At 45.2% G+C, this 26862-nt stretch overlaps 1 protein-coding gene across 1 annotated transcript in view; it reads right to left on the bottom strand.

The window, feature by feature from the left end:
* LOC127571939 (mediator of RNA polymerase II transcription subunit 12-like protein) overlaps nucleotides 1-26862 on the bottom strand; it is a 499625-nt gene that overhangs the window by 363879 nt on the left and 108884 nt on the right. The window contains exons 12-16 of the mRNA XM_052018705.1: nucleotides 25659-25793; nucleotides 17686-17812; nucleotides 9010-9242; nucleotides 3348-3452; nucleotides 1237-1419 (exon numbers count right to left, since the gene is read on the bottom strand). Coding sequence (XP_051874665.1) covers nucleotides 1237-1419; nucleotides 3348-3452; nucleotides 9010-9242; nucleotides 17686-17812; nucleotides 25659-25793 — 783 coding nt within the window. The remainder of the gene's footprint in view (nucleotides 1-1236; nucleotides 1420-3347; nucleotides 3453-9009; nucleotides 9243-17685; nucleotides 17813-25658; nucleotides 25794-26862) is intronic.

Genomic DNA, 26862 nt, shown 5'->3' with positions numbered 1-26862 from the left:
GAGTTCACCCCTATAAAAAACAGCGAAACATCACACAAGATCTTAGCAGACCAATCTCAAGCATGAAGATAATTATAAGACTTTAGGTAACAGAATCTGCAAACAAGTAATTACCAAATAACTTGTCCCATCGAGGTCACTCATTAGAACACAAATGCAATGAAGATACTTTCTACCCACATCCAACTGTACAAAAAATAAAGCACTGGAAGAACTCAGTAGGTCAAACAGCATCCATGGAGGCATTGGGCTGGTTGACGTTTCGGGTTGGGACAGATCATAGAAGGAAGATAGCCAGTATAAACTGGAGAGAGGGAAGGCTGAGACAGCGGCTGGTAGGTGGTAGCTGGAACCAAGTGAGGTGGGGATTATGAGCAGATGGAACCAGGTGGGGGAAGCCAGAGACAGGGGCTGGAAGGTGATAAGCAGAACCAGATAAGGAAAAAAAGTAGACAGATAGAGCCAGGTGGAAGAAGGGGTGGGGAAAGGTACAACTGTACAGGCAGGTACAGAACAGCAAAGTAAATCAGTGGACTGTCCCTTTGTATAAATCCCTTACCTATTAACATTATACTTCTTGCATGATGCAGAAAAGACCTCAAATAGGATTCTAAAACATAAGGGTATATATTTTAAAGGATTTTCCCAACAACTCCTCACAATTATGACATAGAAACTCCAGCATTAACACGGTTACCCAATTTTCCAGATGTAAGAGTCTCCCCTCGAAGCCGTAATCACCATCAATAATTATCAGAGCCTTTTCTCAATGGGTGCTTTAAAGAGCATGCGAGTAGCTCAGATACTGTATCTTGTTCCAGTCTATTTCGAGCATCACTGTTACCATCAGTATAGTTTTGAGCCATGGATTTTGGGAATGTTTCTACCATCTTTTCAAAATGAAAAAAGGATTTGAATCCTCACCACCTCCCATACTGAGAGACATGCTTGATATAAATGAATCATTCATTATATAAAAAACTCAACTGTTTTTAAGAAAAACACAAAACAAGATACAGTTTTATGTCAGCTTTCAAAAGATTAAATAGAGTTTGTTACACATTACCAAAACCTGAATCTAACACAATGAAATTCATCAGGATGGTCACACTGATTCTCAAAGCAATACACTGAATCACAGGCTCAGGTAACAGTTTGCTGTTAATTCATCATCTGCCTTTGCAAACATTACTCTGACTAATATTTTCTTTTCTGGTTTTAACAGTCACTCCTTACCTGGGGGATGGGGAAGTGGGTGGCATATTGCAGGTGTCGAGGGTGCTCATAAGTGCATGGGAAGATTAACTCTTTCTGCTTCTCTTTCCTAATTGGCTTTTCATCTTTTGTGGCACTTTGTTCCAAAGAAAGATTTGCATTGTGCTCAGAGGTCAAAGAGTCCCCAGCCATTGGAGAGAAAATCTGCAGACATAACAGTTGAACAAGGAAATTATGGATTTCTATAATATAACCAACCTACACGATTAAATCCATACATGTCATGTCAGATTGCATAGACAATCGTCAACTGTAATTGAACTCAATGCCTATTGTTCAAATGACAGAAATTGGCTGAGAAAAATTGAAATGTGCTCTCAACACAATGGAGTGATTATTATACCCTTAAAAGTTTACTCATTCTTGGCAAACCCAAGCATTTTGGCAAATGATTCATGCGTGTTTTTCATACAAATACTATGGCACTGCACCATTCCAGGTTTCATTTCCTGGAGACACGTTGGTAGAATAAAACTCCTAGAATATGCAAACTTCGCAATGCATTGTTGTTCAATGTGACCAACCTCCCACAAGCAAGTTCTGGTGAAGAAAATCCCTTAGGATGTCTGAGGCAAGTGTGAGTGAATCAAATGCTTGACATCCTTCACTTAGAACACAGAACATAGAACAGTACAGCACAGAAATAGGCCCTACAGCCAATGACGTCTGTGCCGAACACAACGCCAAATTAAACCAAATCTCTTCTGCTTGCACGTGATCCATAGCCCTCCATTCCCTGTATATTCATGGGTCTATCCAACAGCCTCTTAAATGCCACTTTCGTATCTGCTTCCACCACTTCCCATGGCAGCCCGTTCCCGGCACCCACCACTCTCAGTGTGTTAAAAAAAAATACTTGGCCCTCACACCTCCTTTAAACATCCCCCCCTCACCTTAAATGCATGTCCTCTGGTACTTGACACTTCTACCCTGGGGAAAGATTCTGACCGCCTCTCATCAATGTTATAAATTTCTATCGTTTTTTTTAAGTTGGAAGCTGAGGGGAGACCTGATAGAAAATTGCACAATTATAAATAAACTCTTGCTTATGTGAATAATAACTGCTTAAAAGCTCACATAAGGGACTCTGCTCACTGTTACAACCTTTACAAATGAATTCTGCCATGCACAGATGTTAACCGATTCCTATGAATGCTTTTCTAGTCAAGTGCTTAATTTTTAAATTTGAAGAGAACATGCTGTGCTGGAAATTACAGTTCTTGCAGCAACTCATAGATTAAGGAAATAAAACCTAATAAAATATTCTGAGTGTTGCAGGGAAATTCCATGCCAAAAATAACCGGCAGGAGGAACATCAGACTATCCTTCTTCAAGCAAAATGCAGATGGGAACAGAATTAAAGTTTCAGACTGATGACATCATCTGACATTTCAGTTCTAATGAATGCTCATGCACCTAAAATTCTCGCTCAATTTCCCTCTCCATGGTTGCTGCCTGACTTGCTAAATACTTCCAGTAATTTGAGACTTCTGAATATAAAGAGGATCCACACACACCCTTGTTATTTGAGCAACATCTTTCATGATGATTCCTATTCAGATTATCTGTCCACATCCCAGTAAATCAGAGGGACTGATGCCAAGATGTGGATCATCTTCGTTGGTGTGGTACTGGAATGTATAATGTTCTTTCCGGCACCTTTCACAACTTCAGGATATCCCAGTGCAACCTACAGCCAATGAAAACCTTTTGCTCTGTCGGCAAGATGAAATGCAAGACCCAATTTCCCCACAGCAAGCTCCTAGAAACAACAATGAGCAAATGATCATCGAGGAGAATAACTATTAGTTACGTCATTAGATGGTAACTACCCTTATCTTTTTCAGGAATTATTGCTTCAGATCTTTCCACATTCACCTGAGAGAATAGGTAGTTTAACGACTCGACTGTCAGTCCTCGTTTTGATTCTTGACACCTTCATCAGAAACATCCCAAATTTCAAAACCGACACGAGGTAGTTCACACCAATTGTGATCACTCGCACATCACAACCTTCCCTTTCAAACTAAGGAGAAAGGCAAGAAATTTATGAACAAGAGTTTTCAACTTACTGCAAACTCAGGTCCAAAATCTGCTTTGAAGTCATTCGTGTCCACTTCATCAAATAGATTTGTGGCTCCCGTGTCTATGTCCATGTGCTCACCAAGCCCTTGATCCTATAAATGGAAGATTACATTTGGTAAAGCTCACGCAGTCAATACAAGAATCCGAAGGAGTGGGCTTTGTGTTTCCTCAAGCCGGCCCTGCTATTCGTGGTTGAACTGACCTTGGCTTCAACACACCTCCATGCCTTTTCAACACTGCCTAACAAATTGCTTAGCCTCCAGTATATTCAATGACCCAAACTTCAGAGCTCTCTGGAAGAGGGAATTCCAAAGATGCATGATCCTCAGAAACAAAATTCCTCCTAACTGTCTCAAGTAGGCAATTCTGCATTCTGAAGCAACATCCTTACTTATAGATTCCTGAGATGCGAAACACCTTCTCACCATTTACCCTGTCAAGTCCCCTCAGAATCTTATAAGTTTCAATAAGATCATCTCTCATCCCCATGGAGTAGAGGCCTAACCTGCTCAACCATTGCTCGTAAAAAAAAACCCAGTGATCAGCCTGGTGAATTAAAAGCTCCACCCATAGAACCAATTGTGATTTTAACATGGAGACAGCTAGAATCTGGAGCAACAAACAACCCGCTGGAGGAACACAGGGGGCCAAGCAGCATCTATGGGGGGAAAAAGGAACTGCCGACATTTCGGATCGAACCTCTGATACAGGGTCTCAACCTGAAACGTCCACAATTCCACTTCATCACAGCGCCCACCCCCACTCCCCCCACCCAACTGATATTGCTCAACCCACTGAATTCCTCCAGCAGATCGTTACCTTGATGTTCCAACTGGGACAGGGTTTACCAGCATCCAGTCCCTTTCCTAGTCATACTGGACAGTAACTTCAGCAGGGAAAAGTCACACAAGCAGGAAGGCTCCTACCACACTCCCTGTGCCCTATTCAAGTTCGATCAAACCTCCTGGTTCACCAAAAGTACTTCAAATCTGACATCCCTTGTAAAAACACAATGCATAGATAGAGGGCTATAGATTGGGAAAAAGACTTTGTGCATTCACCCAGTGTTGGGGAATCAAGAACTAAAGCGCACAGGGCTTAGGGTGAGAGGGCAGAGATTTAATAGCAATCTGAGGGGCAACTTTTTCACCCAGAGGGTGGTCCCCATATGGAATGAGCTGCCAGAGGAAATGGTTGAGACAGGTACATTAACAACATTTAAAAGACACTTGGACAGGTACAAGGATAGGAAAGGTTTAGAGGGAAATGGGCCAAACACGGGCAAATGAGACTTGCTTAGATGGGGCATCTTGGTCAGTATGGACCAGTTGGGCCAAAGGGCCTGTTTCCATGCTGTACGGCTCCATGACCCATGGACCCACATGAAAATTAGTAGCTTATCCAAGAACCCGCCAAATAGTTCCAGGATTTGAACCTTGAGCATGAGGCATGGACTACATTGCAATGTATCACAGAGGGGAAGCAAGACATAAAAGGTACTCCCTACATAAGATATCTTTATTAGTCACATGTAGATCGAAACACACAGTGAAATGCATCTTTTGCGTAGAATGTTCTGGGGGCAGTCCGCAAGTGTCGCCACACTTCTGGCGCCAACATAGCATGCCCACAACTTCCTAACCCCTACGCCTTTGGAACGTGGGAGGAAACCAGAGCACCCGGAGGAAACCCACACAGACACGGGGAGAACATACAAACTCCTTACAGACAGTGGCTGGAATTGAAGCCAGGTCGCTGGCACTGTAATAGTGTTACACTAACCACTACACTACCGTGTCTGCAGACACCAATTAAGACAATTGACCACACTATACGTTTGTACTTTACCCACTACCTTTCGGGAATTGTCAGTGACTTCTATACAATGACAAGCACCAAATAGATCACATATTTTGATTTATAACTAATTTATAAGTTGATGGCTCAGTATTCCATTTCAAGCAATAACAAATGAATTTACATTAACAATGCTGGTTTTAACACTAGCTATCTTAGAAAAGTCCCTGCATATTTCAAACATAGCACCCTGAGAGATAGTCACTAATTTTTTTGTTTCATTTCCCTTTCTCACATTGTGACTTGGCAGAGAATAAATCCCCATTCTAAAACTGGAGTTCACAGCTGACAAAATTCAAGAAAGAAATAGATTTGTTGGAAGGACTGCCACAGAATGATTCGACACTTCTGCATATGAAATGAAAATGCTTCATTTTCAGAATAAGATGTAGACTTTTTTTAAAAAAAGAAAGGAATGGACAATATTTGCACAAAGCTGAAAATAATTCTCCTCAGATACTCAGGTCAATAGCCATGATGTTCAATCGACTGGTAAAAACACCCGAGATGTCAATACTGAAACAATATTTAACAACCTGTGCATTTAATCTTCCCGGAAAATTTATTACTGATTTATTCCCGGAAAATTTATTACTGATCGCAGCCAATTATGCACACGTTAGAACACAGCAGAGCAGGGAAATACCCATTAACTCCCTTAAAAGAAGCAATTTTCGAAACTCCTGCAATGCATTCTCACAATGGCTGACAAGCACATGCAAACTTTGCAGAGAAACTAGCCCCCTACACCTGCAACATTTTCCAAGCCAGTCTCCAGCCATAACCATCTTTAATTGGGTAGCTGAACATTCATTGCTTATTTCATAAGGGAACAATTATCAAGACAATATCCTTTTGCTCTAAGTAATTTTGTTATCACTAAAAACAAACTCACTGATCAGGGACTGTGAGAAATGCCTTCAGCTCAGTGTATTCATCTGCTGACTATGTCCCCGTTTCCACAATTCCTTATGACATAGGAGGCAACCATTTGGCCCAGTGGATCTGTGCCAGCTCATACAGTAATCCCATTCCCCACCTAATTTTTGCCTCCAACCCATTCTCCCCACATTCCTATCCATTCCCCTTAGATTCTCCCACTCACCTTTACACGTGAAGCAATTAACATTGATCAACTAGCCTGCCAATCCACATATTTCTGAGGTGTGGGAGGAAACCAGAGCAGCTGGAGGAGACCCACACAGCACAGTCATAGGCAGGAGGTGCAAACACCACACAGACGGTACCGGAGGTCAGGTTTGAACCCAGGTCACTGAAGCTATGAGCAGCAGCTCTACCACTCACTTCTACAAAGTTCACCAATTCCAGCTTGTTCCTTAAAGAGAATTCACCATCATGAACAAGTTATTGGATTTAGCCTTTTACACGTCCCAAAGTGCTTTCCAGCCAATGAACTGCATTTGAATTGTCATCTCTTACAGTTATGAAGTCACGTGTGGCTCAGCTGGGAATACACATGCCTCCAGTTCTGAAGATATTTGGGGAGAAGTGCAAAGGAGGGGTAGGAATCCCATTCCAGAGACCAAGAACAAAGTAGGCAGATGCTCTGGTGACGTGCTGTGGGGTTGTTGCATTGCTGTAAGCCTCATCTTTCGGATGTGGAATTAATGCAAGCCCTTGCTGGCCCTCTCAATAAAAGATTTTGCAGCACTAGCCCAAGAACAAAGGAGGTAAGCTCTAACATCATGGCTCACATTTATCTCAAGATCAAGACTCATGAAATCAGAGTCATTATCTCGTTGCTGTTCTTGCTCTGCCTGCATTTGAGACATCCTGAGATTGTGATAAGCCACGAAGGAGCACGCAAGTCTTTCTCCTTGTAAGCTCAGGCAAACCAAGTCATCAAAAAATGCACAGCAAGATCCCACAAAGAATAGTGAGATAATTGCATCCATCCACAACTCAGAAAAGCAACATTTGGATCATCACTTCTATGAAGCATTTAAATCCCATGCAAGCCTCGGACAAGCCATCCTCACCCTATCACAGGGTATCCTTTTGTTCATCTCTCCCTCACAAGCCCAATATATAGGAGGTAAAAGGAGAGCAGTGATAGGTGGACAGAAGAGGGGAGACGGGGTGGGCACAAGGTGGTGATAGGTAGATGCAGGTAAGAGATAGTGATAGGCAAGTGCAGGGGAGGAGGGGAGAGCAGATCCACCAGGGGATGGGTCAAGGGTAAGGAGAGAAAAAAAAGGGTAGAAAAAAAAAGAGATATGCTAGGAAAGGGATGAAAAAAGTAAATGTGGTTGGGGAGTGGGGTGCAGAAGGGGGTGGAGGTTACTTAATGAGGGAGAAGTCACTGTTTATGCCGTTAGGCTGCAAGGTTCCAAGACGGAAAATGAGGTGCTGTTCCTCCAGCTTGCACTTGGAATTCTTCTGGCAGTGGAGGAGGCCGAGGACTGACATGTCAGTGATAGCGTGGGAGGGGGAGTTGAAGTGACTGGCAACGGGGAGATGTAGATCGCGGTTACGGACAGAGTGCAGGTGTTCTGCGAAACGGTCTTTCTTGATGGATAGAATTTCTTAGTTATCACTCTATTCTTTACTCTGCATCTTCGCTTATGCCCTTCATCGCAGATGACATGAAAATTGGTGGAGTTGTGGAGAATGAGAAAGGTTGTCGCAGGATACAGCAGGATATGGATCAGTTGGAAATTAGAGTGGAAAGATCACAGATGGTTAATCCGGACAAGTGTGAGGTGTTGCATTTTAGGAGTTCATATGCAAGAGGAAAGTGTACAGTGAATGGCAGGAGCATTGCTGTACAGAGGGAACTTGGGGTGCAAGTCCACAGCTCCCTGAAAGTGGCAACACAAGAGAGTGATTAAGGCCGGAGGGCATGCTTGCCTTCATCAGTCAGGGCACTGAGCGTAAAATTGGCAAGTCATGCTGCAGCTGTCTCAAACTTTAGTTAGGCCACACTTGGAGTATTGCGTGCAGTTCTGGATGTATGTGGAGGCTTTGGAGAGGGTGTAGAAGAGTTTCACCGGGGTGTTGTCTGGATTGGAGAGCAGTAGCTATAAGGAGAGGGTGGACAAACTTGGATTGTTTTCTCTGGAGTATCGGAGGCTGAGGGGAGACCTCATAAATGTACAGGCAGCCCCTGGGTTACACAAGGGTTCCATTCCTGAGGACTGTCTGTAAACTGATGTTTCTACAAGTCAGAAACGTGTGTTTTCCATTGCTACCTGTATCATGTCACTCTGCAGATATCTCCTCTAATTTTTTTCATTTCATTGAATATTCACCACAATGCTGCCCATAATTAAACTAAAGTTACATATACTGTTTCCAGTAGCTGATGAATACCACAGAACATTTTATTATCATAGCTATCTTTAAAAATTTATCCTCTGGAGTCGAGTTGATGAAGATATGGGGAAAATAAAAAAATGTGATTAGCTTGAGTTCTTGATGGGCCTGTGGGCCAAAGGAACTGTGTCTCCGTGCTCTCTCTCTCTCTCTCTCTACAGCAGCAAAAACAAACCGTTGGAGGGACTCAGCAGGACAGGCAGCATCTGTAGAGGGAAATCGGACAGTCAACAGGCCACTCCACACATGCTACCTGACCCGCTGAGTTCCTCCAGCAGTTTGTTTTTTCCCCTCTCTGGATTGCAGCATCCGCTGTCTCTCATCTCTGACAGACTAGGTTAAGCAAAAGGAAATGACAAACTGGGAGTAATTGGATGATTTGAAAAAAAATACAGATTTGTTTAAATAAAAAAAAGGCTGTGTCAATGTCACTGCCCCTCCCAACAGCACGCTCACCTCCAGTTTAACACCCAGGTGGCCGCTGTCGTGCTCCTTTGCGTAGTGTTCCTCCGAGTTGTCTGCAGTAGGTGATCGTGGTCTCGCTGCAGCAGTGACGGAGGTGAGGTCTCCACGGGATATAAGTGTGCACATGTACGCATCGTGCGAGAAGACATCATGGCGAATGAACTCGCAGAACAGCAGCACTAGATTTATAAATTCTGCCTTCTCGTTTTCATTATTGAGGTCAGCTGGTTCACATATGTGAAAAAAAATACCATGAGGACCAGAATTCTTCAACAACATGTAAAATTTCAAAACAACCAAGTGCAGCAAATTGACAGCCGCCAACTATTACAATTTTGGCTCATGTTCCCCAACTGCAATTTGGAACTCTGCTCAGACACACAAAGAAGAGTTTAAGAGGTCTACCTCCAAAAAGCAGGAGACATTCAACAGTGAAATAGCGAGAGCTCATGGCCAATGTGTTCCCATCAGGGTAAAAGTACAAAGAACCCGGGATATCAAGGGTTGAATAAAGAAAGTAAGGAAATATAGGTCAGGTCTAAAGAAATGAAAATAGGGCAGGGCCCTTCAGTATAGAAAGTATAGGGGGTACTTCAAGAAATTTGGAGGACAAAAAGGTGGCATGAAATATAAATGGCAGACAATAAAGGAGAATTCCAAAGTATCAAAGTATTTTATAAGTATGTTAAGGACAAGAGGGTAACCAGTGAAACAGCAGGGCCAACTAGAGACCAAAATGGCAATGTGTGTGGAGTCAGAGGAGGGAGGCAAGGTCTTAAATGAATACCTTTCATTCGTATTCTCCAAGGAGAAGGACATTGTCGTTGTAGAACTTGGTTGGTGGGGGGGGGGGTGAAATCAATGAAATTCTAGGGGGGTGGGGGGAAACAATGAAATCCTAGGGGGGTGAGGGGAAACAATGAAATCCTTTGCCTTGTAATACCAAGCCAGTTTTCATTCCAAGTTGCCCCGGATCCCATGGGCTTTAACATTTTGGATCAGAATCTATTGTGGGACCAAGTCAAAGGCCTTACTGAAGTTCATTTAGACAACATCTTTCACAGTGGCCTCATCAAACGTCTTGTTACCTCTTCAAAAAATACAATCGTATTGATCAGACAGGATCTTCCCCTAACAAAGCCATGCTATCTTTGATCAAATCCTGCACTTCCAAGAGTAGGTTAATCCTGACCCTCAGAAATTTTTTTTTCCTGTAATTTCCATACTGCTGAGGAGGGACTCACAGGCCTGCAATTACCTGGCTTATTCCTGCTACTCTTCTTAGAAAACCATAGAAAAACTACAGCACAGAAAACAGGCCATTCGGCCCTTCTAGACGGTGCCGAAACATTATTCGGCTAGTCCAATTTACCTGCCCCTAGCCCATACCCCTCCGGACCTCTCTCATCCATATATCTATCCAATTTACTCTTAAAAGTTAAGAGCGAGCCCGCATTTACCACATCAGATGGCAGCCGATTCCACACTCCCACCACTCTTTGAGTGAAGAAGTTCCCTCTAATGTTCCCCCTAAACCTTTCCCCTTTCACCCTAAAGCCATGTCCTCTCGTACTTATCTCTCCTAATAAAATGAATAAAAGTACCACCCTCCAGTCATCTGGCACCTCACCTGTAGCCAATGAAGATTTAAAAATCTCAGTCAGGGCCTCAGAAATTTCTTCCTGTCTCCTGTACTAGTCTGGGATATATCTTATGAGGCCTTGGGTATTTATCCACCTTTAAGCCTGCATAGCCATGTAATACCTCCTCCTTTTCTATGATGACATAAAAATTCTGAGGGTCAGGATTAACCTACACTTGGAAGATGGTCAGCAATGTACTACAGGCATCAGGGTTGGAACCCTTACTGTTATAGATATTAACAATGTGGATATGAATGTAGGAGATATGATTAGTAAGCAAGCAGATGACATGAAAATTTTTGTGTTATTGATAGGAGGAAAACCATAGGTTACACGATAACATTGATCAGTTGGTAAAAAGGTAAAGCAATGGCAGATGGAATTGAGTCCTGATAGGTGTGAAGTGACGCACTTTCGGCGGACAAATAAGGGTAGGGCATACACAATGACTGTTCGGACCCTAGGGAATATTGAACACAGGGACGTCAGTGTACAAGTCCAAGGAGCCCAGAAGGCAGCAACACAGGCAAATTAAAAGAATGGTATAACGAATTCAACAACAATTCAGAAGAGTTTGATTGCCAGATTCTAAGAGCAGGGAAAGTTATGGTACAATTTTATAAAACATTGGTTGGGCCACAGCTAGAGTACTGTGTACAAGAACATGATCACATTGGAGAGAGTGCAGAGCAGATTCATCAGGATGTTGCCTGGAATGGAATGTTTTGGTTACGGAGTGGATAGGCTGGCTTTGTTTGAGGTGGAGTAGAGGAGGCAGAGGTGGGAGCTATGAGGGGCATGCATAGTCTAGATGGTAGGAAATCTTTCCCTATAGCAGAGGTACCTAAAACTAGAGGGCAAAGGTTTAAAATAAGGGGTAGGAGGTTTAGAAGGGCTCTAAGGAAGAACTTTTCACCCAGGGACTGATTGGAACTTGGAAGGCAAAGCTTGAGCGGGTATGGAGGCAGCTACTGTCACAACATGCGAGAAGTATTGAGATGAATACTTGAATCAAAGGATAGAAGGCTATAGACCAAGTACCGGTAAATGAGATTAAAATAGGTGGGTATTTAATGGTTAGCATGGACATGGTGGGCTGAAGGGCCTGTTTCTACATAGAATATAGAACACTACAGCACAGTACAGGCCTTTCAAGCCCACAATGTTGTGCTAACATTTTATCCTGCTCTAAGATATATCTAACCCTTCCCTCTCACATAGCCCCCCATTTCTCTATCATTCATGTGGCTACCTAAGAGTCTCTTAAATGTCCCTAATGTATCTGCCCCCACAACCTCTGCTGGCAGTGTGTTCCACGCACCCACCACTCTGTGTAAAAAACTTACCTCCGACATCCCCCCTAATACCTTCCTCCAATCACCTTAAAATTATGTCCCCTCATGTTAGCCATTGTCGTCCTGGGAAAACGTCTCTGACTGTCCACTCGATCTATGCCTCTTATCATCTTGTAACCTCTATCAAGTCACCTCTCATCCTCTTTCTCTCCAAAGAGAAAAGCTCTAGCTCACTCAATCTATCCTCATAAGACATGCTCTCCAATCCAGGCAGCATCCTGGTAATTCTCCTCTGCACCCTCTCTGAAGCTTCCACATCCTTTCTATAATGAGGCGACCAGAACTGAACACAATACTCCAAGTGTGGTCTGACCAGAGTTCTATAGAGCTGCATCATTACCTCGCAGCTCTTGAACTCAATACCCCAACTAATGAAGGCCAACACTCCATATGCCTTCTTAACAACCCTATCAACCTGCGTGGCAACCTTGAGGGATCTATGGATGTTGTCCCCAAGATCCCTCTGATCCTCCTTTATTCCTTCTGTGATTTTAAAAGCAAGCACTAAAGATTTTGCCAACCTGAAATATAAAAAGATTCTGGAAATACTCAGCAAGTCAAGCAGCATCCGTGAGGAGACAAAGTTAATTTGTCAGCTCAACTGCAAGTTTGAGGAGTAATGTGTTTTTCTAAAAAGAATAGAACACAGTCAAGTTTTCACAGGGGAAGGGATGAATAGAGGTCTATGATAGGCAGGAAGGATTAAAGAACTTTATTGGTTCAAAGGAGGTGGTAAAGAAATGAAGGATGGTATAAAAGTACAAGTGGTTACAATTACTAGCATCTATTCTGAGAAGATAGAGATACTAGCATTGATCTGCAGTCCAGAAAATTGTGAAGTACATTATCAAAAGTGTCTGTTCCCCGATCCAGGTTCGGTACATATTTTGTTTAAAGTGAGTTTTCTTGGAACAGCAGCGTGAGCAAGAGAGAGAATTAAAACTTAATGTTTCCCAAGCAGGGAAGGCCAAAAACAGAATCTTACACACCTAAAAATATAATCAAACTGGTGAAACTGCAACTATAGTCAGAGTCTAATTGATTTGACTTCAGACTACTATCCAGCAAAAGATCTGAACAGAATAACTGAACCAATTTGATGCAAAAATAAAATGAAGTATTGAGGAGTCATAGATCTTCCCTAGTTTGTTCCTTCTTGCCCATTCTTTCCTTCGATGAATTGGTAAACGGGTGATTCAATCACAGTTTCCAATACATTTTTGGAAACAGGTTCAAGAGAAACTATTTCCATAAGTGACAAGGTCTTGAACAAGAGTGCACAGATTAAATGTGAGAGACAGGGTGTATGGGGATGAAGCTGGGAAGCATTTCTCCACACAGAGTGACAGCAGCTTGCAACTCTCTTCCACAAATTGATATTAAGTCAGTTATGAATATTAAATATGAGACTGACAGATTTCTAGTAACCAAAGGTTTGGGGGTTGTTGGATATAAATGGTTTGATCAAGTTAAGTTACAGATCAGCCATGCTCTAACCAAACGGTGTAACATACTCCAGAATTAGATAGCCTCCTCTAATTCCTGTGACATAACAGGAATGAAACAGGACAAAAAGTTGTTTTTCTTTCTGTCTCCCACGCAAGGGTTCCTCATACGAAAGCTTCAATTATCAATGCGATAAGCGAAACTTAATTACGTGCAATAAAAACAGAAAATGCTGGGGACACCCAGAGTCAGGCAGAGAAACCGAGTTAACGTTTCACCTCAATGAACTTTCAAAATGGAAAATACATTTCAAAATATTTCCAGATTACTAGCCTTCACTGTGCCATGTGTAAATTGTCTTGCTTATATAAATGCATTTCCACATCTCATTCTAAAACCTTGATCTAACTCTGTTTAACTGAGTTACTTGTGTTGATGGAGACACAAGAGACTGCAGATGCTGGAATCTGGAGTGTAAAAAAAACAAACTGCTGGTGGAACTCAGTGGGTCAGGTAGCATCTGTGGAGGGAAATGGACAGTTGACATATTGGGTCGCGATCCTTCATCTGGATCTTTTGTTTTTAAATTTGGGTTGATATTTGATGCAGAGTTACTTTTCAGCTTTTAAGAAGAAATGAGAAAACTGGACCTTCCGAATAAGGACAAATCTGGAGTGCTTTCAAATAGTTAAATTTGCTGCTGCGTCTGAGACTAATTCTTTGGAAACAGTCACTTTAAGGGCTTGCATGGAACTTCAACATTACAGAAAAGAAGAAAGTGAAAATCACTAATGATTTCTTTCCAAGCTGAATTCTGAACCTCACGGTAACAGCTGCTGATTGTACGAGAAGACCGAAACCCCAGAAATCCCAGCGAGCTTTCCCAATCTTCCATTCTAGCTTTGTTAAAAACAATGAGCAGATGGATGGGTGGTTAATGTGGGAAGCAAGAAATACTGTAGCAGCAAATATGTTCTTCCATTTATTCTATCCTTGCGGCGAGATTTGCTAGGGTGGTTCGGGAGGGTTTAAACTAGCTTGTGAGGGGGAAGGGAACTGTAGGAGTAGGTCAGAGGAAGAAGGGGATGGGGAAAAGTTAGATCAAACAGGTAGAGAGGCTTTGGGGAAGGAGAAGCAGAATACAGGCTATAAAAGTAGTAAGGTAGATGGACTGAAGTGTGTTTACTTAAATGCAAGAAGTGTCAGGAATAAGGGAGATGAACTGAGGGCTTGGATAAGTATGGGTGACTATGATATCGTGGCTATTACTGAGACGTGGCTGACATCAGGAGAGGAGTGGATATTGAATATTCCTGGTTTTCGGTGTTTTGAGAGGGATAGGGAAGGGGGGAGAAGAGGAGGACGGGTGACGATACTGGTCAGGGACACTGTTACGGCTGTGGAAAGGACGGATGTTGTAGAAGGATCATCTCTAGAGTCTGTATGGGTGGAATTAAGGAACAAGAAAGGAGCAGTTACTCTACTAGGAGTATTCTATAGGCCCCCCGGTAGCTGTAGAGATATAGAGGAGCAGATTGGCAGGCAGTGTTTGGAGAGAAGCAAAAATAACAGGGTTGTTATAATGGGAGACTTCAACTTCCCAAATATAGACTGGAACCTGCTTAGTGCCAAAGGTTTAGATGGGACGGAATTTGTTAAATGTGTCCAGGAGGGATTCCTGATGCAGTATGTCGACAGGCCGACTAGAGCGAATGCCACGTTAGATCTAGTTTTAGGAAATGAACCAGGACAGGGGAAGGATCTATTGGTGGGTGAGCATTTGGGGGACAGTGACCATTGCTCCATAACCTTTAAAATTGTCATGAACAGGGACAGGTGCAGAGAGGACAAGAGGATTTTTAATTGGGGAAGGGCGAACGATGAGGCTATAAGGAGAGAACTTGGGAGTGTAAATTGGGATGTCCTTTTTGAAGGAAAATGTACCATGGAGATGTGGTCGATGTTCAGGGATCTTATGCAGGATGTTAGGGATAAATATGTCCCGGTGAGGCAGGGAAGGAATGGCAGGGTGAAGGAACCGTGGGTGACGAGAGAGGTGGAACGACTTGTTAGGGGGAAGAAGGTAGCGTACGTGAGGTATAAGTAGCAAGATTCAGACAGGGCCCGTGAGGAATATAGGGTAGCGAGGAAGGAACTTAAGAAAGGGCTGAGGAGAGCTAGAGGGGGACATGAAAAGGCGTTGGCTAGTAGGGTTAAGGAAAATCCCAAGGCCTTTTTCAAGTACGTGAAGGGTAGGAGGATGGCTAGGGTAAAGGTAGGTCCAATTAAGGACAAAGGTGGGAGAATTTGCCTGGAGGTGGCGGAAGTGGGAGAAGTTCTCAATGAGTACTTCTCTTCGGTATTCACCAGGGAGAGGGGTCTTGATGACGCGGAAGGGAGTGCTGGTAGGGGTAATGTTCTCGAGGTTGTAAATATCAAGAGAGAGGATGTGTTGAAGTTGTTAAATAATATTAAGACAGATAAATCTCCGGGGCCTGACGGGATTTTCCCCAGGCTGCTTCAAGAGGCTAGGGAGGAGATTGTTGAACCGCTGGTAAGGATCTTTGAGTCCTAGTTGTCCACGGGGATGGTGCCAGAGGATTGGAGGGTTGCGAATGTTGTCCCCTTGTTCAAAAAAGGTAATAGGGATAGGCCAGGGAATTATAGACCAGTGAGTCTCATGTCTGTGGTGGGTAAGCTGTTAGAAAGGATTCTAAGGGATAGGATTTATGAACACCTAGAGAATCATGGACTGATTAGGGACAGCCTGCATGACTTTGTGAAAGGAAGATCTTGCCTCACAAGCCTGATAGAGTTCTTTGAGGAGGTGACCAGAAAGATTGATGAGGGCAGTGCGGTGGATGTGGTTTACATGGATTTTAGTAAGGTGTTTGATAAGGTTCCTCATGGTAGGCTTCTTCAGAAGGTCAGAGGCCAAGGGATCCAAGGAAGCTTGGCTGTGTGGATTAGGAATTGGCTTGCATGTAGAAAGCAGAGGGTTGTGGTGGAAGGAGTGCCCTCGGATTGGAAGGCAGTGACTAGTGGTGTCCCGCAGGGATCGGTTCTGGGACCTCTACTTATTGTGATATTTATTAACGACTTAGATGAGGGGGTGGAAGGCTGGGTTAGCAAGTTTGCAGATGATACAACGATTGGTGGTGTTGTGGATAGTGTGGAGGGCTGTAGAAGCTTACAGAGGGATATTGATAGGATGCAGAGCTGGGCTGACAAGTGGCAGATGGAGTTCGATCTGGAGAAGTGTGAGGTGGTACACTTTGGAAGGACAAACTCCAGGGCAGAGTACTGGGTAAATGGCAAGGTACTTGGCAGTGTGGAGGAGCAGAGGGATCTGGGGGTTCATATTCACAGTTCATTGAAAGTTGCCTCACAGGTGGAAAGAGCAGTTAAGAAGGCCAATGGGATGTTGGTTTTCATAAGTCGCGGGATTGAGTTTAAGAGCCGCAAGGTGATGATGCAGCTTTACAAAACTCTAGTTAGGCCGCACTTAGAGTACTGTGTTCAGTTCTGGTCGCCTCATTATAGGAAGGATGTGGAGGCGTTGGAGAGGGTGCAGAGGAGATTTACCAGGATGCTGCCCGGATTAGAGAGTATTGAATATGAGGAGGGGCTTAAGGTGCTAGGGCTTTATTCACTGGAAAGGAGGAGGATGAGAGGAGACATGATAGAGGTACATAAAATATTGAGAGGAATAGATAGAGTAGACAGTCAGCGCCTCCTTCCCAGGGCACCAATGCTCAAGACGAGAGGGCATGGCTTTAAGGTTGCGGGTGGGAGGTTCAGGGGAGATGTCAGGGGGAGGTTTTTCACCCAGAGAGTGGTTGGTGCATGGAATGCACTGCCTGGGGTGGTGGTGGAGGCAGATACATTGAACAGGTTCAAGAGTTTGTTGGATAGGCATATGGAGGAGTGTGGGATGGGGGGATATGCGGGAGGAAGGGGTTAGGTAGTGTGAGGGTGGTTTGATGGACGGCACAACATGGTGGGCCGAAGGGCCTGTTTTGTGCTGTATGGTTCTATCTTTTGCCCTAGAGTTTCTGCCAACCTCTTGCCAGAGAATTATGGAGAAATTTGTCTGCATGGAAAAAGTAGACCCTGAACAGTTTTCTTCTCCAGATGCTCTCTCTCAGAACGATATTGGTATGTTGGAAATAAAGGTCTCACAGGCAGGTCAACAAGAGCAGAAAACAAGAACTAATGCTTACTTAATACAGGAGCTTGGGTATCGAGGAACCGAAGCAAAATGTTCTGGAAAACAGGAAGGCTTGAGCCAGTAAGTGACACAGAAGAAATAGACTCCTTCTCGTCCAAGACTTCAGACTCCCCACATCGCTGAAAAGACACAAATAAATGAATCAGAAGGATCTGTGCAGAGCATCTGAGTTTGTTCAAACTAACTCCTGATTAAGTAATATCAGCTCTGCTTCACTGGATAACATAGAACACTACAGTACAGGTCCTTTGGCCCACAATGTTGTGCCGACATTTTATCCTTTCTTTTTCAATCTTTTTATTAGTTTTCAAATTAATACAGATTGATATATAGCATCAATATTTATACATGTAATACAAAGAGATCAGGATAACAATCATAGTGTAGCGGTTGCTACTGCGAAATAAAACAAGACGCTAGTCGGAGGATTGTCGAACAAGAAGTGGTTTATTTTCCCGCCTTGCGCGGGCCCTTTAAGGGAGACAGTTCCCGCCCGAAGCAACCGGCAATGACGTAAGTACTACATCATCAAGACTTTCCCGCACGCGGGTTCTCCCCGTCGCTCGGGAAAGACGAGGCCCGCCACCATCTTGGGCCTCGTCGCTCCGACGCCACGCGACCCGACTGCCGAGCCGGTTCGCCCGACTAAACAGTGAGTCACCACACAACCCCCCCCAGAACCGGCGATACAGTCCCCAAGGTCCGCGGGCTGTGCCAGCTGCCGCTTAGGGGGCCAGCCTCTGCGTCGCAGCGTTGCAACCTCGACAGGTTGTTGCAGATCCAAATGGGCCGGTTTGAGGCGGTCCGCCATGAAAACCTGTTCCCTGTCTCCAATGTCCAAAATAAAGGTGGATCCATTATTCCGTATGACTCAGAACGGTCCCTCATATGGTCGTTGCAATGGCGCCCGAGGTGTGCCCCTGCGAACGAAAACAAACTTACAGTCCCGTAGTTCCTTGGGCTGGCAGGATGGGGCTTGACCGTGCCGTGAGGTGGGAATCGGGGCCAAGCTTCTCGCGCAGTCTTTGTAGGACTGCTGGGGGTTGTTCCCCTTGGTCTCGAAGGGCAGGTATGAAATCCCCGGGGACAACTAGGGGCGCCCCGTACACAAGCTCAGCTGACGAAGTGCGGAGGTCCTCTTTGGGGGCAGTGCGTATGCCGAGCAGGACCCAAGGCAGCTCGTCAACCCAGTTAGGACCCTTCAGGCGGGCCATCAAGGCTGATGTCAGATGGCAGTGAAAACGTTCCACCAACCCGTTTGACTGAGGATGGTAGGCCGTGGTGGTGTGCAGCTGCGTCCCTAGCAGGTTCACTAATGCAGCCCAGAGACTGGAAGTGAATTGGGTGCCTCTGTCTGAAGTGATGTGGGCCGGAACACCAAAACGTGAGACCCAAGTTGTGAGCAGCGCCCGGGCGCAGGAATCAGTTGTGATGTCAGTCAGGGGGGTTGCCTCAGGCCACCTCGTGAACCGGTCCACGATGGTAAGGAGGTACCGGGCTCTTCTTGAAACCGGCAGAAGGCCCACGAGGTCGACGTGTATGTGGTCGAACCTCCTACGGGTAGGCTCGAACTGCTGTGGTGGGACCTTGGTGTGTCGCTGGATTTTTGACGTCTGGCAGTGCGGACAAGTCCTGGCCCACTCACTGACCTGTTTGCGCAGGCCATGCCAGACAAACTTGCTGGCGACCAGTCGGACAGTAGATCTGATGGACGGGTGCGCCAACCCATGTACCGAGTCAAAAACGCGTCTCCGCCAGGCTGCAGGGACTATAGGGCGGAGCTGACCAGTCGCAACGTCGCAAAGTAGGGTCCGCTGACCTGGACCAACCAAGAAATCTCTGAGCTGCAGACCCGAGACTGTGGTTCTGTAGCTGGGCAGTTCGTCGTCGGCTTGCTGTGCGTCAGCTAGGGCCGTGTAGTCGACACCCAAGGATAGGTTGTGGATGGTTGGTCTGGAAAGTGCATCAGCAACGACATTATCCTTTCCGGAGACATGTTGGATATCAGTTGTGAATTCGGAAATGTGGGATAAATGTCTCTGCTGACGAGCTGACCAGGGATCGGAGACTTTGGAGAAGGCAAAGGACAGAGGCTTATGATCGGTGAAAGCGGTGAAAGGCCTGCCTTCTAGAAAGTATCGGAAATGCTGGACCGCCAGATACAGCGCTAGAAGTTCCCGATCAAAAGCGCTGTACTTCAGTTCGGGCGGTCTAAGGTGCTTGCTCAAAAATGCCAAGGGTTGCCAGCAGCCTTCGAGTAGCTGTTCCAGTACCCCACCCACCGCGGTGTTGGACGCGTCTACCGTTAGGGCAGTCGGGATGTCAGTCCTGGGGTGTACAAGCATTGTGGAGTCTGCCAGGGCGTCTTTGGCCTTAACGAAAGCAGCCACAGCCTCGTCAGTCCAGGTGATGTCCTTGCCCTTACCAGCCAGCAGCGAGAACAGAGGGCACATGATACGGGCTGCTGCAGGGATGAACCGATGGTAAAAGTTGACCATCCCAAGGAATTCCTATAGGCCTTTGACTGTGTCGGGGCGGGCAAAATGGCGGATAGCGTCCACCTTGGTGGGTCGGGGTGTTGCCCCGTCGCTGGTGATTTTGTGGCCGAGGAAATTGATAGAGTCAAGTCCAAATTGGCATTTGGACGGGTTGATCGTGAGGCCGAAATCGCGGAGGCGGGAATACAGCTGGCGGAGGTGGGAAAGGTGTTCCTGGCGGTTACGGCTGGCAATCAGTATGTCGTCTAAGTAAGTGAACACGAAGTCCAGGTCTAGGCCTACCGCGTCCATCAGCCACTGGAAGGTCTGCGCGGCGTTCTTAAGGCCGAACGGCATCCGAAGGAATTCGAACAGGCCGAATGGGGTGATAATCGCAGTCTTGGGGACGTCATCTGGATGGACCGGGATTTGGTGGTATCCCCGAACGAGGTCCACTTTGGAAAAGATGCGGGCCCCGTGTAAGTTCGCTGCGAAGTCCTGGATGTGAGGGATGGGATAGCGGTCCGGGGTGGTAGCGTCATTCAGCCTGTGGTAGTCGCCGCAGGGCCTCCACCCTCCGGTGGCTTTGGGGACCATGTGCAGGGGGGAGGCCCAGGGGCTGTCTGACTTGCGAACAATCCCCAGCTCCTCCATGTGACGGAACTCTTCCTTTGCCAGGTGGAGCTTGTCTGGAGGTAATCGTCGTGCTCGGGCATGAAGGGGTGGCCCTGTAGTAATGATGTGGTGTCGTACCCCGTGTTTGGGCCTAGAATTCGTAAATGAAGGTGCCAAAATTGATGGGAATTCGGCTAGGAGCTTGGCGAAATCGTCACCAGTAAGGGAAATGGAGTCCAGGCGCGGGGCTGGTGTGCTGATTTCTCCCAGGGGATAGGTCTGGAAGGTGCTAGAGTGGACTAACCGCTTCCCTCGCAGGTCGACTAACAGGTTGTGGGCCCGAAGGAAATCAGCTCCTCGGAGTGGTCGGGCGACCGTGGCAAGGGTAAAGGTCCAGGTAAAACGGCTGCCGCCGAATTGTAATTGAAGTGTACGGGTGCCGAAAGACCGTATCATTGTACCGTTGGCAGCATTGAGTAGAGGACCGGGTGGCCTGTTACGAGTGTCGCGGCCGGTCGGAGGCAAAATACTGACCTCCGCTCCAGTATCAACGAGGAAACGCCGTCCAGATTTCCTGTCCTGAACGAATAGGAGGCTCTGTCGGCGGCCAGCCGCCGTAGCCATCAGCGGCAGCTGGCCCTGGCGTTTCCCTGAAACTTGCAGGGTGGGCGGCATCGACGGGCCTCTGCACCCCACCTCTGATGGTAGAAGCACAGCTGGTCACCCGTGTCATCGTCTGCATTCCTAGGGTGTGGTTGCTCGGTTGCTGGGGCCGGGCGAGGCGGGCGTTGGGCTCGCGGCCTGGTGATTTGACTGACGGACGAGCCGCTCTCGCGCTTGGCCCTCCACAGGACATCTGCCCGGGCAGCCACCTCACGGGGGTTGCTGAAGTCGGCGTCAGCTAACAACAGGTGGATGTCATTGGGGAGCTGTTCGAAGAAGGCCTGTTCGAACATCAGGCATGGCTTGTGTCCCTCAGCCAATGCCAGCATCTCACTCATTAGGGCGGATGGGGATCTGTCCCCCAGGCCATCCAGATGAAGCAGGCGGGCGGCACGCTCACGACGGGAGAGGCCGAAGGTCCGAATCAAAAGGTCTTTGAAAGCCGGGTACTTATCTTCCTCAGGAGGCGACTGGATGAAGTCCCCAACCTGGGCAGCTGTCTCTTGGTCCAGAGAGCTAACCACATGGTAGTACTTCGTGGAGTCGGAGGTGATCTGCCAAAGGTGGAATTGTGCTTCGGCCTGGTCAAACCAGACGCTGGGCCGAAGTGACCAAAAGGTGGGCAGCTTGAGGGCCACTGCGTTGGCTGCTGTGCTGTCGGCCATTGCGCGGGTCCAAAATCCGTTTGGACCGTCGGGGTCACCAATGTAGCGGTTGCTACCGCGAAATAAAACAAGACGCTAGTCGGAGGATTGTCGAACAAGATGTGGTTTATTTTCCCGCCCTTTAAGGGAGACAGTTCCCGCCCAAAGCAACCGGCAATGACATAAGTACTACGTCATCAAGACTTTCCCGCATGCGGGTTCTCCCCGTCGCTCGGGAAAGACGAGGCCCGCTGCCATCTTCGGCCTCGTCGCTCCAACGCCGCGCGACCCGACTGCCAAGCTGGTTCGCCCGACTAAACGGTGAGTCGCCACAATAGTATATGTAATCTTAAAGAACAATAAAATATAAAAAAATCTGTAGATCCAATGATCTCTTAGTAAATGAATATAATATAAAAGGAAAGAGAAAGATTTATTATATAAAGTTAAAAAAACCCAAATAAATAAAAAAATTATAAACAATATAAACTAAACAAAAAAAACTTTTCAAAAGAAAAGCAAACAACAAAAAGGGAAGAAAAATAAACTGGGCTAAACTTTCTCAGTAGAAACAAAACAATATTATGTCGTCAAGTCCGTTCCTCCAAGTTGGAAAGTTATTGAAAGGGAATCTACATCATGTGAAAATATTGAATAAATGGACTCCAAATATCTTCAAATTTAAGCGAAGGATCAACAGTACCACTCCTGATTTTTTCCAAGTTTAAACATGATATAGTTTGAGAAAACCATTGAAAAGTAGTAGGGGGTATTGGATCCTTCCATTTAAGCAAAATGGATCGTTTGGCCATCGTACGGTTAGCGGAAGGAGATAAATGGCCAAACTCTGTCCTTGGTAGTCCAAAAATTGCAGTAATAGGGTGAGGTTGTAAATCAATCTTCAATACGTTTGAAATAATGTTAAAAATGTCTTTCCAATATTTTTCCAGAAGAGGACAGGACCAAAATATATGTGACAAAGAAGCCACATTCGATTTACATCTATCACATATAGGATTTATATGGTTATAGAAACGAGCTAACTTATCTTTGGACATATGGGCCCTGTGGACTACCTTAAACTGTATCAACGAGTGTCTGGCACACATTGAAGATGTATTGACTAAATGAAGAATTTTCTTCCAAGTCTCTATAGGTAAAGATGTCTGGAGTTCACTTTCCCATTCGTTCTTAATTTTGTCTAATGATTCTAGATGTATTTTCATAATTAAATCATAAATTATTGCTATCAAGCCCTTCTGATAAGGATTAAGACCTAAAATTTTTTCCGTAGTTTCAATTTTGTAAGGTGTCAGAGAAGAGGGTATAGTAGTTTTTAAAAAATTTCTAATCTGCAAATATCGAAAAAAGTGTGATCTAGGCGAATTATATTTATTAGACAATTGTTCAAAAGATGAAAAACAGTTATCACTAAATAGATCCCGAAAACATACTATTCCCTTCCTTTTCCATATGGAAAAACCTGAGTCAGCTCTAGATGGATGGAAGAAAGCCGACATTTTATCCTGCTCCAAGATCTAACCCTTCCCTCCCACATAGCTACCCATTTCTCTATCATTCATGTGTCTAAGAGTCTCTTAAATGTCCCTAATGTATCTGCCCCCACAACCTCTACCGGCAGTGTGTTCCACCACTCTCTTTGTAAAAAAAAATTACCCCTGACATCCCCCTTATATCTTCCTCCAATCACCTTAAAATTATGTACCCTCGTATTAGCCATTGTCGCCCTGGGAAAAAGTCTCTGACTGTCCACTCGATCTACGCCTCTTATCATCTTGTACACCTCTATCAAGTCACCTCTCATCCTCCTTCTCTCCAAAGAGAAAAGCCCTAGCTCGCTCAACCTATCCTCATAAGATATGCTCTCCAATCCAGACAACATCCTGGTAAATCTCCTCTGCACCCTCTCTAAAGCTTCCACATCCTTCCTAAAATGAGGCGACCAGAACTGAACACAATACTCCAAGTGTGGTCTGACCAGAGTTCTATGGAGCTGCAACATCACCTCACGGCTCTTGAGCTCAATACCCCAACCAATGAAGGCCGACACTCCATACGCCTTCTTAACAACCCTATCGACCTGCGTGGCAACCTTGAGGGGTCTATAGACCTGGACCCCAAGATCCCTCTGTTCCTCCACACTGTTACAAGTCCTGCCATTAACCTTGTATTCTGCCTTCAAATTTTATCTCCTGAAGTGCATCACTTCACACTTATCCAGGTTGAACTCCATCTGCTACTTCTCAGCCCAGCTCTGCATTCGATCAATATCCTGTTGTAATCTACAACAACCTTCTACACGATCCACTACACCACCAACCTTTGTATCATCAGCAAACTTACTAACCCACCCTTCCACACCCTCATCCAAGTCATTTATAAAAAAATCACAAAGAGCAGCAGTCCCAGAACAGATCCCTGCAGAGCACCATTGGTCACCAACCTCCAGGCAGAATACACTCCATCTACCACCACTCTCTGTCTTCTATAGGCAAGCCAATTCTGAATCCACACAGCTGAGTTTCCCTAGATCCCATGCCTCCTGACTTTCTGAATAAGCCTTCCATGAGGAACCTTATCAACCGCCTTACTAAAATCCATGTACACCACATCCACTGCTCTACCTTCATCAATGTGCTTAGTCACATCTTCAAAGAATTCAAATCAGGCTCATGAGGCACGACCTGCCCCTCACAAAGCCATGCTGACTGTCCCTAATCAGCCTATTCTTCTCCAAATGCCCATAAATCCTGTCTAAGAATCTTCTCCAGTAACTTGCCCACCACTCACTGGTCTGTAATTCCCAGGGTTATCCCTACTCCCTTTCTTAAACAAAGGAACAACACTTGCCACCCTCCAATCATCTGGCACTAATCCTGTGGCCAGTGAGGACGCAAAGATCGTCGCCAAAGGATAACTCAAGAAGATGTGACGAAATCCAAGATGGTCCTACTCCTCATACTGTTAGTGAACATTCTTCAAGGGGTGACAGAGAAGGAGCAGAAAAGCCAGTGGATTACCATTGTGGAAAGTAAGACAGATTCTCCCTGGAACAGCCAGTCCTTTTACCTTTGAGGTCAGGGTTGTATATCGTGGTGTATATATGGTTTATACCAGTTTGGCTTTAACTTTGAATATTGGAAATGAATTGTTCTCACGTCCAATACCAACATAAAACACCCGAACATTAGACAAAATCATGTTCCATGTATCTTGTATTTTGCACATCCTTTCAATTCAGTATGTGCACTCAGGAGGACAGTACAGTTTGAGACCTTATCTGCCTTAGAAACTAGGATACTAAATTAGTAGAGGAGATATAAATTAATAATATAAATATCCCTGCATATTTTGTTTCTTGTTAGATTTTTGATTCACACATAAAATATTGCCTGCTACAACATGACTAATAATTTACAGTAACAACCCTCTCTCTCATCTGTTTATGTCAGCGGTGTAGAAGGAATCTACTGAATTTAACTTTCCTGACATTTCATGCTGGTCTCCAGATTTCAGGTTTGACACTCACCAGTGTTGTTACTCACCTCTGCTTCGATCTCAGCCTGTCTCTTCTCCAGGAGTTTTGCTACTGTCATAGCTCTGTGCTTCCCACATCGCTTACAGCTCACGGCCCACTCACATAATAATGTCACGACTGCCTCATCATTTGGTGCTATTTGCTGTGGGATCCAGAAAGGAGAAAAGCGTTACAGCAGATAGTGAGGAATAAAAAATACTCAGTGTGGTGTGGGTGTGGGGCTTGGGAGGGGGAGGGGAGAAAAAAAATCAGACCATAAGGGAGGCAGAAATAAAGTCTAGAAGTCTAGCATCACCCTTTAACCTTAAAGGTTAGGAGTTACATGGCAAGTGGCTACTGAACCTCCCAAACCTGCAACTCCACCATCCAGAAGGACAACAGAACACCACCGCGTGCAGGTTCCCCTTGAAATCATAAACATTCCTGACTTGGATAGATCATTTCATGCAAATCCCAGATTTCCATACCCAATAACACAATGGAAGGATTGCAGAGACAGCTGACAGCTATCAGGGATGCACCATTAATGCAGGTTTCACTAGCAGTGGCTCTGCTGCCATTAATACATAATAATTTATCTCCAGGAATACAGGTCCCCAGATTATGGCAGGATTCTGCTCCTCAGAACTATTTGCAACCTGAACAGTTTGCAAGTCGGAAATGCAGCCGCGAACCGAGTCCCCACTCGGCAGAAGAAACTTGTAGCCCCGTAGCAGCCGGCAAATCCATCCTGTCGGTCTCCCCAACGCTTGCTCATATGCTGCCTGACCTGCTGAGTTCCTCCAGTGCTTTGTGTATTGCTCCAGATTCCAGCATCTGCAGTCTCGTGTCTCCCCATTTGGTTATTCAACTATGCCCACTCCTTCCAAAATCACTTTGTTGGTGAAGCACTTAGATTTCAGGTTAATAATCTCAGTTTAGTTGACACCTTAATTTTTTATCTAAATGCTATTCATAGCTGATGTTACCCCCCGCACCCCCTCCCCCAAATTAATAAGAAAAAATTGAAAACCCAAAATAAAAAAAAATAATCGGGTCAGTTGCTGAGAATAAAAGTGTTTTATAAATAGTTTTATATTGTTTGAAACTGCACCCGTTTGATCAGAGATTACAGACTGTAATTAACACAGGAAAGGAGATATCAAACAACTCAATTGTTCTACACGAAATAAAAAGAGTCCGACAAACCACAAGGGATTTATTGATGGCTC

This window comes from Pristis pectinata, chromosome 6 (assembly GCF_009764475.1).
Source record: "Pristis pectinata isolate sPriPec2 chromosome 6, sPriPec2.1.pri, whole genome shotgun sequence".
Taxonomy (NCBI): Eukaryota; Metazoa; Chordata; class Chondrichthyes; order Rhinopristiformes; family Pristidae; genus Pristis; species Pristis pectinata.
The sequence above is the reverse complement of the archived record's forward strand: the minus strand, read 5'-3'. Positions and strand labels throughout refer to the sequence as shown.